This window comes from Schistocerca gregaria, chromosome 2 (genome assembly GCF_023897955.1).
Source record: "Schistocerca gregaria isolate iqSchGreg1 chromosome 2, iqSchGreg1.2, whole genome shotgun sequence".
NCBI lineage: Eukaryota > Metazoa > Arthropoda > Insecta > Orthoptera > Acrididae > Schistocerca > Schistocerca gregaria.
In genome coordinates this window covers 212788178-212809969 of record NC_064921.1, presented here as the reverse complement: position 1 = coordinate 212809969, position 21792 = coordinate 212788178, and the positions used below count along the sequence as shown (strand labels likewise).

The 21792-nt window shown below is 41.3% G+C and overlaps 1 protein-coding gene across 1 annotated transcript in view; it reads left to right on the top strand.

Moving 5' to 3' along the window:
- The window catches only part of LOC126335703 (uncharacterized), a 54644-nt gene that overhangs the window by 20347 nt on the left and 12505 nt on the right, over nt 1–21792 (top strand). The window contains exons 4-5 of the mRNA XM_049999161.1: nt 10432–10607; nt 17112–17320. Of these exons, the coding sequence (XP_049855118.1) occupies nt 10432–10607; nt 17112–17320 (385 nt within the window). The remainder of the gene's footprint in view (nt 1–10431; nt 10608–17111; nt 17321–21792) is intronic.

Sequence of the window (21792 nt, the reverse complement as noted above, 5' to 3'; positions counted from 1 at the left end):
CGGCTGCGGCGAGGACGGAGCATCTCCATCGTTTCTACGTCCACGGTTAACATACAATACAATACAATCCATATGCAACAAACAGTGAAGTGTATTTAATTTATGAGACACGTATTCTGCATTAATTACTTCAGACAAATTGTGTTGCTGATGACAATGCTATGGAGCAGCATGCGGTGACTTCATTAACTGTTTGCGCACCAACAAAGTGAATATGGACGAGATAGATCAGTGTAGAAATACACGTGATTCACATATACCGCTCTCTATACAAGTCGAACCTGGAACCTGAGCAAACTGTTGGGGCACCAATGCTTGTAATTGCATGATAATAATAAATACAACAAGCCAAACACAGAGTATATCAATATGAAATGTTTGGACAATAGTGCACATTGGTATTTATGTATAAATGTAAATTGTTGTTGTTGTGGTCTCCAGTCCTGAGACTGGTTTGATGCAGCTCTCCATGCTATTCTACCCTGTGCAAGCTTCTTCATCTCCCACCTATTGCAGCCTACATTCTTCTGAATCTGTTTAGTGTATTCATCTCTTGATCTCCCTCTACGATTTTTACCCTCCACGCTGCCCTCCAATACTAAATTGGTGATCCCTTAATGCCTCAGAACATGTCCTACCAACTGATCCCTTCTTCTAGTCAAATTGTGTCATAAACTTCTCTTCTCCCCAATCCTATTAGTTATGTGATCTACCCATCTAATCTTCAGGATTTTTCTGTAGCACCACATTTCGAAAGCTTCTATTCGCTTCTTGTCCAAACTAGTTATAGTCCATGTTTCACTTCCATACATGGCTACGCTCCATACAAATACTTTTAGAAACGACTTCCTGACACTTAAATCTATACTCGATGTGAACAAATTTCTCTTCTTCAGAAACGCCTTCCTTGCCATTGCCAGTCTACGTTTTATATCCTCTCTACTTCGACCATCATCAGTTATTTTGCTCCCCAAATAGCAAAACGCCTTTACTACTTTAAGTGTCTCGTTTCCTAATCCAATTCCTTCAGATTCACCCGACTTAATTCGACTACATTTCATTATCCTCGTTTTACTTTTGTTGATGTTCATCTTATATTCTCCTTTCAAGACACTATTCATTCCGTTCAACTGCTCTTCTAAGTCCTTTGCTGTCTCTGACAGAATTACAATGTCATCGGCGAACCTCAAAGTTTTTATTTCTTCTCCTTGGATTTTAATACCAACACCGAATTTTTCTTTTGTTTCCTTCACTGCTTGCTCAATATACAGATTGCATAACATCGGGGAGAGGCTACAATCCTGTCTCGTTCCCTTCCCAACCACTGCATCCCTTTCATGCCCCTCGACTCTTATAACTGCCGTCTGGTTTCTGTACAAATTGTAAATAGCCTTTCACTCCCTGTATTTTACCCCTGCCACCTTCAGAATTTGAAAGAGAGTATTCAAGTCAACATTGTCAAAGGCTTTTTCTAAGTCTACAAATGCTAGAAACGTAGGTTTGCCTTTCCTTAAGCTAGCTTGTGAGATAAGTCGTAGGGTCAGTATTGCCTCACGTGTTCCAACATTTCTACGGAATCTAAACTGATCTTCCCCGAGGTCGGCTTCTAACAGTTTTTCCATTCGTCTGTAAAGAATTCGCGTTAGTATTTGGCGTCCGTGACTTATTGAACTGATTGTTCGGTAATTTTCACATCTGTCAACACCTGCTTTCTTTGGGATTGGAATTATTATATTATTCTTGAAGTCTGAGGGGATTTCGTCTGTCTCGTACATCTTGCTCACCAGATGGTAGAGTTTTGTCAGGACTGGCTCTCCCGAGGCCGTCAGTAGTTCTAATGGAATGTTGTCTACTCCCTGGTCCTTGTTTCGACTCACGTCTTTCAGTGCTCTGACAAACTCTTCACGCAGTATCGTATCTCCCATTTCATCTTCATCTACATCCTCTTCCATTTCCATAATATTGTCCTCAAGTACATCGCCCTTGTATAGACCCTCTATATACTCCTTCCACCTTTCTGCCTTCCCTTCTTTGCTTAGAACTGGGTTTCCATATGAGCTCTTGATTTCATACAAGTGGTTCTCTTTTCTGAAAAGGTCTCTTTAATTTTCCTGTAGGCAGTATCCATCTTACCCCTAGTGAGATAAGCCTCTACATCCTTATATTTGTCCTCTAGCCAACCCTGCTTAGCCATTTTCCACTTTCTGTCGATCTCATTTTTGAGACGTTTGTATTCCTTTTTGCCTGCTTCATTTACCGCATTTTTGTATTTGCTCCTTTCATCTATTAAATTCAATATTGGTTCTGTTAGCCAAGGATTTCTACCAGCCCTCGTCTTTTTACCTACTTGATCCTCAGCTGCCTTCACTGCTTCACCTCTCAAAGCTACCCATTCTTCTTCTACTGTATTTCTTTCCCCCATTCCTGTCAATTGTTCCCTTATGCTCTCCCTGAAGCACTGTAAAACCTCTGGTTTTGTCAGTTTATCTAGGTCCCATCTCCTTAATTTCGAACCTTTTTGCAGTTTCTTCAGTTTTAATCTACAGTACTTAACCAACAGATTGTGGTCAGAGTCCACATCTGCCCCTGGAAATGTCTTGCAATTTAATACCTGGTTCCTAAATCTCTGTCTTATCATTATATAATCTATCTCAAACCTAACAGTATCTCCAAGCTTCTTCCATATATACAACCTTCTTTTATGATTCTTGAAACAAGTGTTAGCTATGATTAAGTTGTGCTCTGTGCAAAATTCTACCAGGCAGCTTCCTCTTTCATTTCTTAGCCCCAATCCATATTCACCTACTACGTTTCCTTCTCTCCCTTTTCCTACTACAGAATTCCAGTCACCCATGACTATTAAATTGTCGTCTCCCTTCACTATCTGAATACTTTCTTTTATTTCATCATACATTTCTTCAATTTCTTCGTCATCTGCAGAGCTAGTTGGCATATAAGCTTTTACTACTGTAGTAGGCATGGGCTTCGTGTCTATAGCTTACCCGCACTCCTATTTTTTATTCATTATTAAACTGACTCCTGAATTACCCCTATTTGATTTTGTATTTATAACCCTGTATTCACCTGACGAAAGGTCTTGTTCCTCCTGCCAGCAAAATTCACTAATTCCTACTATATCTAACTTTAACCTATCCATTTCCCTTTTTAAATTTTCTAACCTACCTACTCGATTAAGGGATCTGAGTAGTAATATGTAAATTTAAAAATATTATTTCCGAGAATGGTTTCTTTTTCCTCTGACACCTGTCATCAATACATAACTGATAGTCTTAGATGAAATATTTCATTAAAAAATGAAAAGAAGGGAAAAGGTCTTGTGATAGCAAATCACATTATTTTACTTTTTGTTCTTCTCATATTTGTGATATACCTAACATTTTCTTTTAATTTCATGGTTGATAAATATCTCTTACATATACACATTTTTTATGAATAAGGTAATTTTTTAAGTTATAATATGTACTAAACGTTTCTTACTAAGGGAGTGAGACAAAATAAATCATGCATACATACTTACAATAGCAACAGCAATGGCAGCACAAAAACAATACACATGCACTCACGTGTGCACATGTGCACACACACACACACACACACACACACACACACACACACACACACACACACACACACACACAGCCACCCACCCACCCACCCACCCACCCACCCACACACACACACACACACACACGCACACACACACACACACACACACACACACACACACACACACACACACACACAAGTATATAAAGTAGTTTCTTACAGGAATACATAGCACATATGTTATACACAGAATATATACAGATATGACTAATGGTTCATCAAATTATTCCACACAGATTCAGTTGCATGCACCAATTATAAATTTTTATTCTTGGTAAACATTTGCACATATTCCCAGCTCCCACAATGAAAAAGTGTCCTCCAGTATACCCATTCCTGGTTAACGACTTGAGATATCTATAGCAAAAATATCTTGCACCATTCTTGTTCTCATTTGGGAGGAAAGTAGATGGCACATGCATTTGATCCAAATGTAGTGTTGCTTATCGCCTTTAGAGATTGGTAACAAGTGTGTACGTTTGGGACGTATTGGATAATTTGCAAAAGAGGATGGGTCCCTCTACTTTAAGCTTGACTTCTTTTTTATTGTTCCACACAGTGTGTTCATGTTCGTCGTCTTATTCTGGCTGGCTGATGTACTGCCCATATACATCAATCGAATACTTGTGGTTCTACATATCTTTGGAATAAACTGGAGTTCTATGGGGAACTGAGTGCCCTGGAAATTATAATGCACGTGGACATCTGACGTTCGATACATATCCGTATGCCCTACATGTATAAGGTAATTCCTACTGCTAGCAACAAGCGACCATGTAGTGTAATTTAAATCGCTCTCATCAAGATTTTCAGCATTAATGCATGCTTATTTTTAAAATATATCCTTTTTAAGAGAGGTGTAACTGGATGCCGCAATAAGTGGATCAAATATGTATGAATAGAAATGATGGTATGGCTGCGCATCCTACGAGAACCGCTTTCCTGCATCTCTGAAAAATGGCCCAGTATGATTCTCTTGATAAATGTTCCGATCCATAGTGTAACGCCACTTCTCACACAAATTTGGACAATGCTCTACTCCTCAACAGCACATTCTCTTTGGGGGATACGGCGTAAGTTCACAGCAGATAGATGGTTTGAACTTAATGTATGTTACGGTGTATTGCAGACCTATCCAGGGAGCTCCCCTTCCAGAACTGTCTGACAAACATTAAGAAAAGTGGCACGATCTCGGTTACTAGCGTTCGAAATACCGCCTCAGGCAAGTGAGATCTTGTCTCCAAAAGCGCCATCGATCACTGAGTAGTACTAAGGGGCTGCAGGATGTACCTGATGTTCTGTAACAGTATGACCATGCACAGACGACATTGGCACAGCGGCACCTACTTGTGGCGTCCGCCAGTTGGAAGAACCTGGCTGGGGAGGGGGTAGCGCTATAACGACAGCATAGGGCAGAGGTAATTCAAAGGGCCGGTCTGTGGGAGGGAGGATGTGGCCGTCAGTTTGAAGGCCTGGGCTGCAGCGATGATGGCAGCCACTGAGATGGTTGGGTTGTGGCGCAAGACCACCTTCTAATAAATCTCCACAGAAGAAGAAGATAAGAGGCAGTTGATAAGTATCTAGTGATTTAGGAATATATAAAAAGTATTTGTTCATTAATAATACTAATAAATTCTAAATACTTACACATAAAATTGTTTTTGTGTTCACATATGGATACGCTTCCAGCAACAGATCATCAAAAGGCATGGTGGTCAGCAGGAGCGTATCCTGCATGAATATTGGTGGAGGCATGTGACGTCGGTATGGGAATCTGGTTTTGGTTTGTTTGTGGGAAGGAGACCAAACAGCGAGGTCATCGGTCTCATCGAATTAGGGAAGGACAGTGAAGGAAGTCGCCTGTGCCTTTTCAAAGGAACCATCCCGGCATCTGTCTGCAGCAAATAAGGTTCAAAAGATTCAAATGACTCTGAGCACTACGGGACTTAACATCTGAGGTCGTCAGTCCTCTAGAACTACTTAAACCTAAATAACGTAAGGACATCACACACATCCATGCTCGAGGCAGAATTCGAACCAGCGACTGGCGCGGTCGCTTGGTTCCGGACTGCAGCGCCTAGAACCGCTCGGCCACACCGGCCGGCAGCAGTTTAGGGAAATCACAGAAAACCTAAATCAGGATGGCCGGACGTGGGATCGAACCTTCTTCCTCTCGAATGCGAGTGCTGTGTGCTAACCACTGTCCCACCTCGCTCGGTAGGGCGGGAGAATCACAAATAAAAACACAAACATTGCCTTCTTATATGAAATAGTTATATTTACTTTCATCCCTGGCCTAGTTGCTCACGATGAATGACATCACACCATCGTCGGTAAAGAGTGACAACAGTGTGGTGTCATCATTGTTATTCAGTGTGTATGGACGCTTACTAAACTCACCATCATCATCACCGTTATCGCGCGAGCGCTTCGTTTCGACGTCAGTGCTGGCTAGCACTCGGAGAGAGAATAAGACTCGGGATCCTCAACAGGGCTATTTATAAGCCTGTTCAGCGATGCAGCGTGCACTGCAAAAGAATTCAAATTATTATTATGTTTCTTCTCTCACCAATAACTTTACTTACAAATAGAGCGTTCTGAAAAGTTTTGAGCGTGTTGGTACATGTGTGAATATGCTTTCTCACTTGGTACTACTTTCATTACGCACCAAACATGGAGCCAAAGCATCAAAAGTGGGTTTATTTCTCGAAAGAAGAAAAAATTCTTGTATTAAATTAGTGAGATTATGCTATGTACAGAAACGCTGGCAGCAAGCATCTGCTCATCGGGTACGTTTTAAGCCACGTATTGCAGACTTCGAAAATCGGCTGTCGAATTCTCAAAAAAGGTAGATGTCACTTTTTAAATAAATGTACGTGGCAAACCAAACGTAAAACAAATGTGGTCGGGGATATCTAAATAAGTACAAAAATTTTGTTACAAAATATTTATCTATTGCTCAACCATTATAATAGTATTTGCACACATCTGGAGTACATGTAAACCGGTTTTCTTCTCCACCACCATAGACGTCCTTGAGATGTCGGATTAAGGGACAGTCGAACGATTCAAAATTCCAGATGGCATCATTCAGACTATTTTCTCGTGATCTTTGATGTGTACAATGCTGTCTCTGTTTTGGAGTTATGTCAACATATCCTCACCTGTCATTCGTCTATCGTCCCATCTTTTACCATGATGGAATGGAGTCAACCATGCTATTGTCTTCCGAGTCTTGTTATAATTCATTGTTCTGAACATCTGGGGCAAGGTGACAACTGTGTACGAACTTGTGAAAACTCAAAACTGAGTCTGCGTATATGACAAAAGCTACGTCTTTAAACGCGATGCGGCCACATTCGCCGTGGAAGTCTGGTGCATGAGCAGCAATGTGGTACAAGGGGACAGGCAGCTTTGACCCTTGTAAGCAGGTCTTCAGCCATATTCACAGGTGTTTCATACACCATCTTGATGCTACCTCAGATCAAGACATCCAGGGTTGTGAGATCCAGCCATCGTGCTGGCCATGAAATAGAAGCTCTCCTTTGCAATCCAACAAATAGCGTGGATAGAAACACTATCACGGGTGAAAGGGGCTTATTTGCGAACAAATTGTATGAAGTTTGGCTCTACAGCACTGCCAATCCATTGACAGAAGTGGACGTGGCGTTCAAAAGCCGTTTTTCCCAGAGCTTGCAAACGCTCTTTATGAGAGAGATGTAATACGTATTCCACCAGTACTCTACAGCCTATCCTTTGCGTTGGGCATTTCGTGGGTAAATTGACAGGTGATGTAAGTTGGATAGTCGTCCGCACAATTCAACACCATCTCTTCAAAGTCTGGTGCCAGATATGTTTTTGGTAGGAACCTTGGCTCGCTTTTTGTGGCATGAACAAGCCTATCTCCATAAGCTGGTATGTACAGAAGAAACCATCTACCACATAGGATGAGTCATGTTGAGAAAGAACTCTCTGTACATTCATGTTACTTTACAGGCAATACATCTTGCTGCATCATGCATAAAATGCATGTCTGCTGAGTCTCGTGACAAATAATGTTCCATCTTGGACTACATGTCATGCACTGTACACAGTAATACACCTCACCATTGACACATCGCAAGCTGCCTGATGCAATGGACAACTGACACCAGGGATGGTGGTGTGCTAGCGGCAAATGTTAATGGACCTGCGCGATGCGTGCCTTGGTCACTTGACACACGTGCTATGAGCCTAGTTGTGCACAGCAAGTCTATTTGGTGGTCAGGGATATACGCTGTTAATCACCTGCTACCTGTTGCAGTGCTGAACAGACACATGGGATCTCAGCTAGAATATGGGACCTACATGCATTATTGTAATACGTGCACTGAGACTGGAGGTCATTGCTCTGTAGAATTACTACGAGTTACCTTGTAGTTAGGTGGTGTATGTTGTGTATATCCATAGCACATCAAATATGCATTTTCGACCATTTCTTCCCTATCTCAATATAAATCAGTTGTGGAACCATTATCACTGTTTTAAATATGACCCAGAAGATTTGGGACACCCTATAAAGAGAGCAAGAGCAGTTCTGTTACACTTCGCTCTGACGCTCCTGACGCCACCCTGGTCTCTGATGAACATTCACCTCACAGGAGAACATACTGTTCGCTCTTAGTGTAAATGAAAAAAAAATGGGCAACTGCGAGAGGGACTCCCACATTAACGGTCCTGTACAGACTTCATTCTGTATACGTACAGTTGATCCATCCCGGGACTTGAGAATCCGAACAATTTTTGCCTGTTTCGGTATCGATGCTGCCAAGATGTTGGTCCTGGGAATACCAAGACCATGTCAGAATTTCTGAAGTAGTTCCTCAGCGTAGCCCGAACTTACAAAAACAATGGAGCAGGGGACTTGAATTTAATTACGTTGAGGAAGAAGATTTAAAATTTCAATTTGATTTACCTACTAAAACATAACTGCTACCTACATTTTATGTTTGCCTGCAGTAACATTTGTGTGATATGCTTTTGACAGATGATGAATGCAGCGTATGTACAAATTGTGAAAGATATTTTTTATTTGATATAATTATAATAAGTTTTCCTTTACTTGTACTGGAAACCTTAGTGCTTGCCAAGTTCCATGATTCTAATCCAACGGGGAGCATCCTAAGGATTTTGATTAGTGAGTTCTCAAGTTTCCAAATATAAATGACCGTATTTTTCGAATGCATTGACTTAGAAGCTTACAATTTTTATGTCACCAAAAGTACATAGACATAGATTTGAACTTAATACGCAGAGCTGCTCCATAGAGAAAGGGTGCTAACAAACGGAAAGAAAAATAGACTGATAAAAGATTACATACATGTCATTTTTCACGTTATATAATTACAACTTAATAATTTTCGGATTTTTTCCTGTAAACTTACTGGGAAAAATTTCTTCTTACCACATGTCATGGTTCTAGATCAACGGGAAGCACGCTTCAGGGTTTGATAAATTGTTTGAGTATCAGAACATGTGATGAAAATGGCTGTATCTTTTGAGTGGAGTGACTTAGAAGCCTAAAATTTTGATATCTCATAGAGACCATAGACATTAATATGCGACATGAATTTCAACTTGCAACGTCTACCCATTACTTGCAAAAAACATTCTTAACAGTCAGATAGAAAGCCGCGCGGGATTAGCCGAGAGGTCTTAGGCTCTGCAGTCGTGGACTGTGCGGCGAGTCCCGGCGGAGGTTCGAATCCTCCCTCGGGCATGGGTGTGTGTGTGTTCGTCCTTAGAATAATTTAGGTTAACTAGTGTGTAAGCTTAGGGACTGGTGACCATAGCAGTCAAGTCCCATAAGATTTCACACACATTTGAACATTTGAGTTGGATAGAAAAACGGACAAGAAAGTGATCCTAGAATAGTCCCATGTTTACAAATGGCTCTGCGCACTATGTGGCTTAACATCTGAGGACATCAGTCAACTAGAACTTAGAACTACTTAAACCTAACTAACCTAAGCACATCACACACATCCATGCCGGAGGCAGGATTCGAACCTGCGATATCTTCTCTGATTTGGTTTCTCTGTTAACATCAGCGAGAACAACTGGGATAGACACATTTTTCCCCATCTGAAATTCATTATGTCTATAAACTGTGATACACTCCTTCCAATCTGCAACATTCAAGACGTGTCCAGATATAGACGACCCTAATGTTAGATGACGAGCAACAAACGGAAATTTTCGGCAAAAGAGAGCTGTCGGGAAACAGCCAAATTTTGATTCAAACTGACATTTCATGTGTGCACAATCAGTTCAGATAATTTTTGTGATGTGGAGCGGCTGATGTCTACCATTACGTTTGTGAACGGTAGCAACATGTATTCAGATTCCTCACGAGCTGATGATTTTCTTTTCGAATATCGTTCAAAAGCTTGTACAGAATTTCCTGAGAGTCCCAGTTACTCTATGTGGCTCTACGTGGAGGAGCTTGACGCTGCTGCCAGGCCGAGAGCATTTCGGTTTGACATATTGCCACACATTCATACGTTTGTGTTGTTAAGTACCAAGAAATATCTGCAGCTCTCTTATCTGATGGCGTAGTTTGCGAATTGTGTGTATTTAACATGACACCGGTAGGCACCTACTGTGCATTAATGTCTTAATGCCTGCACAGAACTGAATGACTACACTCTTGCTCCGGCAGTAATTTCAGTGTTATATAATGTGGTACTTGTTATTGTAAATTAAGACTGGCTGATGGTTGTGAATATTATGCAAGTAACATTTACTATTTCTTGTGTGTCTCAGGGTAACCACATGAGTGAGCAGAAACTCCACGGTTGGATTAAGCATGCGGAACGGGTGAAAGACATGCTACACACGAAATTAAGCGGATGGGTACACGACATGGAATCCGTCAGCAAACAGACAGCGTACTACGAGACAGAAGAAGATAAGGAGAGGCCTGGCTACTTTATATTCAGGTATAAACCAGTAAACATTCAAATTTTTTTCGAACTCACTATATTTTGTTTATGTTTATTTCACATTTCTCCATGGAAATATTCAGTAATGTTCTATAAACTAATGTGATGATTTAATACAGTGTGGGTTAGACAACTAGGACTGATAGAAGAAGGGAAGGAGGTGGTTACACAAACTAGTAATTTACGAAGTTTTCTGATTCCGTTTGATTTCGTGGTTCGTCTTTTATCTTAACATGGGCCACATATTACGCAACAGACAAGCGGAGCAAACCATCATAATGAATGGTGTTACTGCTACGACTAGAAAAAGTTTAAATAATTTGTGGCAACAATGATGTGGCAAAATCTCTGGCACCTGACACGTAAACTGAGTATGTCTTCACATTATGCGGGACAAAAACGAGTCATCTCTAGGAGAAATTAAGCTAATACCGTGTAGTAGTGCCTCTAGCCCATATACCGACACCAACTCGGCTTGAGAAAGAGGCCACAGATCATATTAAACTCAACAGACGAAGGAAAAGTCTAAGCGTCGATGGGGATTAAACAAAAAACGGAAAGATGTCAGCAGAATGGAGGAAATGGGGCCATCGAAGGGAGTAGTGTACGAGATATATTGGTACTATGGACAGTGGAAAGGTGGTTTCCTATGTGGGAATGGTGAGCTTCAGTAGACATCCCAGCTCTTGTGGCTTAGTTCTTGGATTATTTTAGGTGGGTTATTGTGGGATAGCTATGGAGGGGCAAACAGGGATTACGATGGAAAATTAAACTGAATCGCGATAGCTTCCAATTGGATGAAAAACTTCTGTGGCTGTATGTGAAAAGGCTGAGAGAGGTGACATGTTAGGAATAGTTGTGTCTAGGAAGTGAAGTTGGCCTTGTGAAGGGAAGGTGATCAGCTGACACCCACAGTTAAGTTCATCATAGGAACTTAGGGATATATAAAGGTGTGAAGAGGTATTGATCTATGTGAACAAGGAAATTATATGGTATAGGGTGATTGAGATAGATACAGAGGCAGCAGCATAGATGACTCTTAGGGTGGTAAAATATATGCTCAAGAGAAAGTGTTCAATAGGATGATTGAACATGATTTGTAGCTGTTTTCGATGGGCCCTACTGCTACTCCAAATCTGGTTATTGTGTAGGGATTTTCGGTTCACTACTCCACACCTGTCATTGGTATGGGGTGTGGATTATTGGTTCACGGCAGTTTACAGTCAGACATGCAGACAGTGTGATGGGACAAAAGCATGAATATTTTGTTGGCCAGTGGGCATGAAGGCCTAGGGAGGTGAACTGAGATGTTTAGATGAGTAGATTGGAAGACAATAGTTGAGAGGAATTATTGATTTCTTGTCTAAGAATTTAGCAAAATCTTTTATGGTTTGGTTTTATTTGGAAGTGAGGATTTATTTGCTCTATTTCCTTTTCTTGGTCTTTGTAAAAGGACATTAACAGGTGTTTGTGGCGGAGGTGATTACAATACAATGACGGTGGATGTGGTTGGAACTTCTGGCACCGATAACTGTGCGGGCTATGGGGTGCGACGTGGTACTGGGACTGGTGATGGTGTTGGTGTTGAGCTAGCAACGTTGCTGGCGACAGAGTCGACGATGGTGTGAGTGACGGTGATGCTGCAGCATTTGACGTTGGTAACGGTGAACAACCTGGAATATTGCAGCTCGTTGTGAGTAGTAACGCAATGAATAAGACGACGAAGGGTGGGAGATTATGAGCGAAGAACAAGTACAAGAGCGCAGGTGAAAGAGCTGAGGTGGTGACGTAAAATGGAGAACATACTTTACACTTGAAATTTCGCACAACATACTCAGGTTCGCATGAATATTCGACTCGGAAAATATGTTTCATCCTAGAATGTTCTTAGTGTTGCTAAAAGGGTTCGGGAAATTGCTCAAAACAGGGAACATTCTCTGCCCTCGAAGCTTCACTTCAGCCAGTACCTCAGCGTCTGCCTTCCAGCCCTCATAGAAGCACTCCTGCATACCTGTCAGGATCAGCACTTCTGGAAGAAAGGATACTGCAGTGATCAGTGACCTTGAGAATTGAGTCACGAATGAATTACCACTCTGTAGTGGAAAGTGCACTCTTTTGAAACGTCGAGGAATGATTCCCCATCCGGTACACAGTTCTAATCTGCCAGGGAGTTTCGTATCTGGATTAACTGATGTGACAGCTGCAATAATTCTGCCTGTCAAGACAGGTAGGTCAGCTGAAACCAGAACTCTTACAGAAAGATGAGGTCTATCGATAAACATGAATGTACCATCAAACATTTCCACTTACCCAGTCCCTTGCAGCTAATCCAGTGGTCAAGGTCATAGTGATATGATGACCTAAGGTATTTCAAATTCATTTTTGCATCTACTAAAAATGTGTTCTTCTTTCACAATACGTGTTTCGTTTTGCTCATTTATACAATTATCAGTAGTTGGATTTTCATAATGTTTCTGCTTATATCCGGAGGTGCGTATTCAGGGCTTTTCACACTGGTTTGTTTGACCTATTTGCAGCTTGATTTGCACCAGTACATGTTTACTGAAGTAAAACACCGGAAATAACGCAGCACTGATGCACACAAATGTCAGCACAGTTGCACACGAATTTTTGTTTACCTGATTCTAAACCATTCCCTGGGGATCCCGCTTTGGGAGTGGTTGGTATGGGTCTCTCGTTTGACAGTGCAAGTCCGGACAAGTTTTGGCCGTAAGATTTTATCCAAAGATCAGCGTTCTGGACGTCGATTCGATGCATATGTATCTGATAGACTTATGATGAGAATGGAAACCTCAAAATAGATTTTAATACATTAAAATGAAGAGCATTCAATTGTGCAGTAAGGTTTCTTTTCCTAATTAATCTAAGACTGCGTTCCCTATAGCTATATCAACGATGGAAAGTTTACATACTGTCATATATTATGCAGAACAGCCCATACTCTTTGTAGCATGGTCCTTGGTTATCCCTGTTACTTGAGAGTGTCATTGCCAATTAATGGATGAGGCTATAAGCTGCATGACAACGAATTCCGGTTCATTTCTGGGTCCTCAGTTTTACTGGGAAGCATTCCTTCCAAAGACTTGTGATTTCATGGTGCTAAGGCTAGCAAATCATTTCCGTGTAACATATCCCAGCAGGCTGTTCTGCTTGGATGTACAGTACCATTCCTACTCCATTAACAAGGAGGGAATCAGAATCCGTGCCGTGATGTAATTTATCATTTGTATGCCACAGTATGTCGAAGTAGGGAGGATGTAAAATGTAGACCGGCAATGGCAAGGACAGTGTTTCTGAAGAAGAGAAATTTGTTAACATCGAGTATAGATTTAAGTGTCAGGAAGTCATTTCTGAAATTATTTGTATGGAGTGTAGCCACGTATGGAAGTGAAACATGGACGATAACTAGTGTGGACAAGAAGAGAATGGAAGCTTTCGAAATGTGGTGCTACAGAAGAATGCTGAAGATTAAATGGGTAGATCACATAACTAATGAGGAGGTATTGAATAGAATTGGGGAGAAGAGACGTTTGTGGCACAACTTGACCAGAAGAAGGGATCGGTTGGTAGGACATGTTCTGAGGCATCAAGGGATCACCAATTTAGTATTGGAGGGCAGCGTGGAGGGTAAAAATCGTAGAGGGAAACCAAGAGATGAATACACTAAGCAGACTCAGAAGGATGTAGGTTGCAGTAGGTACTGTGAGATGAAGAAGCTTGCACAGGACAGACTAGCATCGAGAGCTGCATCAAACCAGTCTCAGGACTGAAGACCACAACAACAACAATGCCACAGATGGAGAAAGTAGCTGTATGCTGACAATGGTCTGAATAATTATTATACGGAAATTTGATTGAGGACGAAATTGAGGAAAGAGATGCTTTCAATGTACTGTAACAAGTTCGCTCATTAAGGCAACCCAAGAACGGTTTTAAGTGCAGGAAGGAGGTGAATATATAATATTCACTAAAAGTGTAGAGAAAAGCCACGAAACTTCTGGACAATGACCTACACATCAGTAATGATACAATATTTACTGCAATATTTAGTTTAGGAGCTCACAAAGTGGCAAGTCAACAAAAGACGCAATAAACACTCGCCGCAGGGAACTGGAGTGTCCAGAGGCTCTGTAAAAATGCGTGACAGACTACTACCATGGAAAACAATCGTCATCAGTTTGCGTACAAAGGCTGCCCCAGGGGTCAGTCTGCGATCCATAGTTTTCGCCTGTAGTGCCGGACCCATTACTAAAGATATCAAGTGACTCCGGTAATTAACTGGACTGGTGGAATTTAAAGATAACCCACTGTACGTGGTGATACGTGAGCTATAGAAGAAATACGAAACGTTACATTGCCTGAACTAGAAGGATGGTATCAAAGCTCAACCACTGTCGTTGGGGATCTGTGCCCCCTCATGCATCTCTGGTTTTTGAGTTTGTACTGTCGTCGAACCGACAAGTGCGAAGCTCTGTACATTGTGAAATGATCTTTTCCAAAATTGTACATGACCGTGAATCCCAACCATGAGAATTTAATCAGTGTGTATTGCATTTGACTTCTTAGTTTTATTATGTCTACAGTTCAGTCAGCGCAATTCTGAACAACTTTTGGTATTGTAGAACCTATTAAGGGGTGGTAAGGTGGCGGCCTAACATGAATTCGAACAGCCTCCAAAACAAAGTTATTAACAACAATTCTTACTCAACAATTATTAGAAAACATTGTCTTTGGGCCCAAAGCAACACCATCAATTAAAAGTTTCAAATCAAGCTCGATAACTATTTATGATGAAACGTTTAAAATGCCTGAGGCTATTTCAAAATGCAATTAGTAGTCTTTAAACATAATTAAATTAACAAATTGACGGAACTCAAACATAAGAAAGTATTCAGGTAAATCCAATTTAACAAAATCACGTAAATTACTCAAGAAATTACAAGTTTCGAACCCACCAGTTTCACGTAGCACAATTCAAAATTGACTCAGTTACTGTACAAGAGTGCCAAACAAATCACAAAAGGAAATTTCTTAACTCAAAAACAAATCTGTAACCGCTGCTACCTGAATGGGTCTGTAGAGACGTAATCTTGTAATCTTATTTTATTTCACACGTCGGTTTTGCGCGGCCTTCCTGGCGGTATATTACACAAATCATTAAATTCGAGTGATAAGACCTGAAACATAAATCATTTACGACTGGTTCGACAAATAATGGCCTTCCACCTTGTAACATGAACAAACAAATGACCATTCACGAAATATTGGAACTAACACCGCCCTACAAGAGCGTACTCAATTATAGTTTTGCAACACGAACAACTACAGCACACAGATATGAAAGTACTCAGCAATAAAGTAACTTAGCTCCACATAAAATTATTTCAGTACTAGTGTGTCAATGCAACCAGGACTCAACGACAGAATAGTAACAACTGCACAGACTTCCAACCCTTGCTTTAACCGCCGATCTCCTTCGGGCAACAACGATATTGTGCAGCCGCAGAGCTCTTGCATGAAGAAAGGGAGCTCCTTCACAAAATACTGCTTCCCAAACAACGGCTCTCCACTGCAACTAGGCGACGCTATCACTCCAGACAGATGCTCCCAGCAGAGGGCCCCGGTCGCCACCTTCCTCGTGCCGCCGTTAACTCGAGAATCCGCTTCCCAAGCCACACCGCCTCGCGGACCACATTCGCGCCACAAATCTCTCTGGTAAAGAGCTTCTACACAACCAGCGATTCGACCAGAGGGATACAAACTGGAACAATACCAAATTTTGCGGAAGGTTTCGACGCACGGTACACTTACCTCCATCAATAACAAATTCGAACAAGTCATTCACATCCATAACATGAATTTCACATGTTCACTTTCTTGCAATGCATGTGAAGTTCTTATTTGAAGACAAAATGTATCCTATTGCAAGCGTTGCAGTCCTGCTGTTTAATGTCTCCAATTTACTTGTAAAACCGGTTCAAAACATATAGCAGCACAAAACTGAATGATTATTTTGCAAGAATAGCTAAAATCAGAATCTCACTCAAATGCTTTGAAGGTGACTATTTGAATGTGAAATCTTTAGGTACCAGAATACTAAAGAAACCAATGGGATTGCTATTGGTTGTTATGTTCCTGCCGGCCACTCTGGTATGGCGGTTCTAGGCTCTTCATTCTGGAACCACGCGGCTGCTACGGTCGCAGATTCGAATTCTCTCTCGGGCATGGATGTGTGTGATGTCCTTAGGTTAGTTAGGTTTAGGTAGTTCTAAGTCTAGGGGAGTGATGACCTCAGATGTTAAGTCCCATAGTGCTTAGAGCCATTTGAACCATTTTTTGTTATTTTCCTACACAGTCTGACACGCAGTTTTAATTAGCCATGAAGTTTGTAATCCACTGCTGAATGGAAATCCATTCTGTATACTTTTACATTCTTACGTACACTATAAGTGGTGTAACCTCGCAGCTTTTGTGTTACAGGCGACCGCTGTTGAATGATGGACTACTGAACTATCAGCCGTCATACCTTTCCTTTTACGAGGACTTAAGTGTGTTATGCGAAGAGAGACAGCCAGAGGCATCAAAAATGTTTGGACTCGCCGACGCGCTCTACGCCTTCTCTCATAGCTTCTGGTATAATACAGCATGGCTCTTCAATCAACGCCACGCGCATTATACCGAACCTGCGGGTAAGTTTGATAATGGGACTAATACACTTCATTGTTATGCACTGACGACTGTCCACTTATTAAAGGAATGAGGTTCAAATATAGTTCTGGATGTCCAATTTTAGAGCTTGCGTCATTTTGTACGTCACGTTCTTTCCGAAGTCATATTTTCGACTGATCGGATCTATTACAAGCTAACTACTTCTTTTCGATATGTTATCGACTCCTTCACTATACTGGGCGTAAAAAAGACTGTACACAAAATTGTGGAGTGCTTAGAGAAGATAAAAAGGAATACTCTTTTACATGTCACTAATGTCACAGGTGTATCCTCTACCTCCTAGTGGTGCATGAATGTTTCAACGCTAGTGATGTTCAAAGAATGTGGAATAACCTAAGTGTGATGAATGACGTATTAGAGTCATTACTCAACTGGCAGCTGGGTACTAATTACCTTACAACACACTCGAAACAAGTTGGTGTTTCACAAGTGTTGGCTGCCGCCTCAGCTTAATTGGCAACTGGCAATTGGCAACTGTAGTGTCTGCCGTTGTCGTGTATACCGAACACTTCATCTCCCTTCCATTGGAGCTCAGCAACATCTCTGAAACAATATTCATCATACAGAAGTTTGAACTCCATCTCTGAACGTCAATAGCAGTAAGACCTTCCAACGCCTGTTAAATTTGTGTCACATAAAGATGTGTTCTTTAATGCTTTCTCTAAACAATCTAAAATTCTGTAGTCTTTTTATTTTCAGTGTAAGGCTTGTTTTAAAAACGACGATTGATTTCAGTAACGTAACAGATGCAGACAATCAAATTTTTTTGTCAGTACTGTAATTGGTACAAAGTTCTAGATTTCTCATATATGTTTCTGGTATGATATTGCTTGTATTTACTAGTCTTTTTGACGAACAATACTTAGATTTGTAACTAAATACTCATATTGTGCAAGATAAGCTGTTAATATTATTCTTACAAATGTTAATACTACACTGGAGTGCCAAAGAAACTGCTATAGGCATGCGTATTCAAATACAAAGATATGCAGACAGGCAGAAGACGGCACTGCGGTCGGCCACTCCTGTATAAGACAACATCTGTCTGCTGCTACTATGACAGGTTATCAAGATTTAAGTGAGTTTGAACATGGTGTTATAGTCAGCGTACGAGCAATGGGACACTGGATCTCCGAGGTAGCGGGGATTTTCCCGTTCGACCATTTCACGGGTCTATAGTGAATATCAGGAATATAGTAAAACATAAAATTTCCGACATCGCTGCGGCCGGAGAAAGATCCTGTAAGAAGAGGACCAACGACAACTGAAGAGAAGCGTTTAACGTGACAGAAGTGTAACCCTTAATCAAATCGCTGCACATTTCAATGCTGGACCATCAACAAGTATCAGAGTGCGAACCATTCAAAGAAACATCATCGATATGAGTTTTCGGAGCAGAAGGCCTAATCGTGTACCCTTGTTGACTCCACGACACAAAGCTTTACGCCTCACCTGGGCCCTTCGACACCGACATTGGACTATTGATGAATGGCAACATGTCGCCTGGTCGAACGACCCTCGCTTCAGATTGTATCAAGCGGATGGACTTATACGGGTATGGAGACTACCTCATGAATCCATGGACCCTGCATGTATGCTGGGGACTGTTAAAGCTGGTGAAGGCACTGAAATGGTGTGGGGCGTGTGGAGTTAGTGTGATTTGGAACTTCTGATACGTCTAGATACGACTCTGACAAGTGAAACGTAATCATCCTGTCTGTTCACCTGTATCCATTCATGACCAGTGTGCATTCCGAAGGACTTGGGCAATTCCAGTAGGACAAAGCGACACCCCACACGTCCAGAATTACTACAAAGTGGCTCCAGGAACACGCTTCTGAGTTTAAACAGTTCGGCAGACCATCCGACTCTCCAGACATGAACATTACTGAGAATATTTGGGATACCCTGCAACGTGCTGTTCAGATGAGATCTCCAATTCCTCGTACTCTTACGGATTGACGGGCAGCCCAGTACAATACATAGTACTACTTCAGACGAACTACGTACTACTTCAGACGTCCTACCCCTATGAACCACGAACCTTGCCGTTGATGGGGAGGCTTGCGTGCCTCAGCGATACAGATGGCCGTACCGTAGGTGCAACCACAAAGGAGGGGTATCTGTTGAGAGGCCAGACAAACGTGTGGTTCCTGAAGAAGGGCAACACCCTTTTCAGTAGTTGCAGGGGCAAAAGTCTGGATGATTGACTGATCTGGCCTTGTAACACTAATTGTAACACTAACCATGCAGCTTTACTGCATGGTTAAATGATGATGGCGTCCCCTTGGGTAACATATTCCGGAGGTAAAATAGTTCCCCAATCGGATCTCCGAGCGGGGTTACTCAGGAGGACGTCGTTATCAGGAGAAGGAAAAGTGGCGTTCTACGGATCGGAACGTGGAATGTCAGATCCCTTAATCGGGTAGGGAGGTTAGAAAATTTAAAAAGGGAAATGGATAGGCTGAAGTTAGATATAGTGGGAATTAGTGAAGTTCGGTGGCAGGAGGAACACGACTTTTGGTCAGGTGAATACATTCTTATAAATACAAAATCAAATAGGGGTAATGACGGAGTAGGTTTAATAATGAATAAAAAAATAGGGATGCGGGTAAGCTACTACAAACAGCATAGTGAACGTATTATAGTGGCCAAGATAGACACGAAGCCCGTGCCTACTGCAGTAGTACAAGTTCACATGCCAACTAGCTCTGCAGATGACGAAGAAACTGATGACATGTACAATGAGATAAAAGGAATTATTCAGATAGTGAAGGGAAACGAAAATTTAATAGTCATGGGTGACTGGAATTCAGTAGTAGGAAAAGGGAGATAAGGAAACATAGAGGGTGATTATGGATTGGGGGAGAGAAATGAAAGAGAAAGCCGCCTGGTAGAATTTTGCACAGATCATAACTTAATCATAGCTAACACTTGGTTCGAGAATCATGAAAGAAGGTTGTATACATGGAAGAATCCTGGAGATACTAGAAGGTATCAGCTAGATTATAAAATGGTAAGACAGAGATTTAGGAAACCGGTTTTAAATTGTAAGACATTTCCAGGGGCAGATGTGAACTCTGACCACAACCTGTTGGTTATGAACAGTAAATTAAAACTGAAGAAACTGCAAAAAAGTGGGAATTTAAGGAGATGGGACCTGGACAAACTGATTAAACCAGAGGTTGTACAGAGTTTCAGGGAGAGCATAAGGCAACAATTGTCACAAATGGGGGAAAGAGGTACAATAGAAGAAGAATGGGTAGTTCTAAGGCATGAAGTAGTGAAGGCAGCAGAGGATCAAGTAGGCTAAAAGACGAGGTCTAGTAGAAACCCTTGGGTAACAGATGACCTATTGAATTTAATTGATGAAAGGAGAAAATATAAAAACGCATTAAATGAAGGAGGCAAAAAGGAATACAAACGTCTCAAAAATGAGATCGACAGGAAGTGCAAAATTGCTAAGCAGGGATGGCTAGAGGACAAATGTAAAGATGTAGAGGCTTATCTCACTAGCGGTAAGATAGATACTGTCTACAGGAAAATTAAAGAGACCTTTGGAGAAAAGAGAACCACTTGTATGAATATTAAGAGCTCAGATGAAAACCACGTTCTAAGCAAAGAAGTGAAAGTAGAAAGGTGGAAGGACTATATAGAGGGTCTATACATGGGCGATGTACTTGAGGACAATATTTTGGAAATGGAAGGGGATGTAGATGAGGATGAAATGGGAGATATGATACTGCGTGAAGAGTTTGACAGAGCACTCAAAGACCTGAGTCGAATCAAGGCCCCGGGAGTAGACAACATTCCATTGGAACTACTGACGGCCTTGGGAGAACCAGTCCTGCTCTACCATCTGGTGAGCAAGATATTTGAGACTGTCGAAATACCCTCAGGCTTCAAGAAGAATATAATATTTTCCAATCCCAAAGAAAGCAGGTGTTGTCAGATATGAAAATTATCGAACTATCAGTTTAATAAGTCACAGCTGTAAAATACTAACTTGAATTCTTTACAGGCGAATGGAAAAACTGGTAGAAGCCGACCTCGGCGAAGATCAGTTTGGATTCCGCAGAAATGTTGGAACAGGTGAGGCAATACTGACCCTAGATTTATCTTAGAAAATAGATTAAGAAAAGGCAAACCTACATTTTTAGCATTTGTAGATTTAGAGAAAGCTTTTGACAATATTGACTGGAATACTGTCTTTCAAATTCTAAAGCTGGCAGGGGTATAATACAGGGAGCGAAAGACTATTTACAATTTGTACAGAAACCAGATGGCAGTTATAAGAGTCGAGCGGCATTAAAGGGAAGCAGTGGTTGGGAAGGAAGTAAGACAGGGTTGCAGTCTGTCCCCGATGTTATTCAATCTGTATATTGAGCAAGCAGTAAATGAAACAAAAGAAAAATTCGGAGTAGGTATTAAA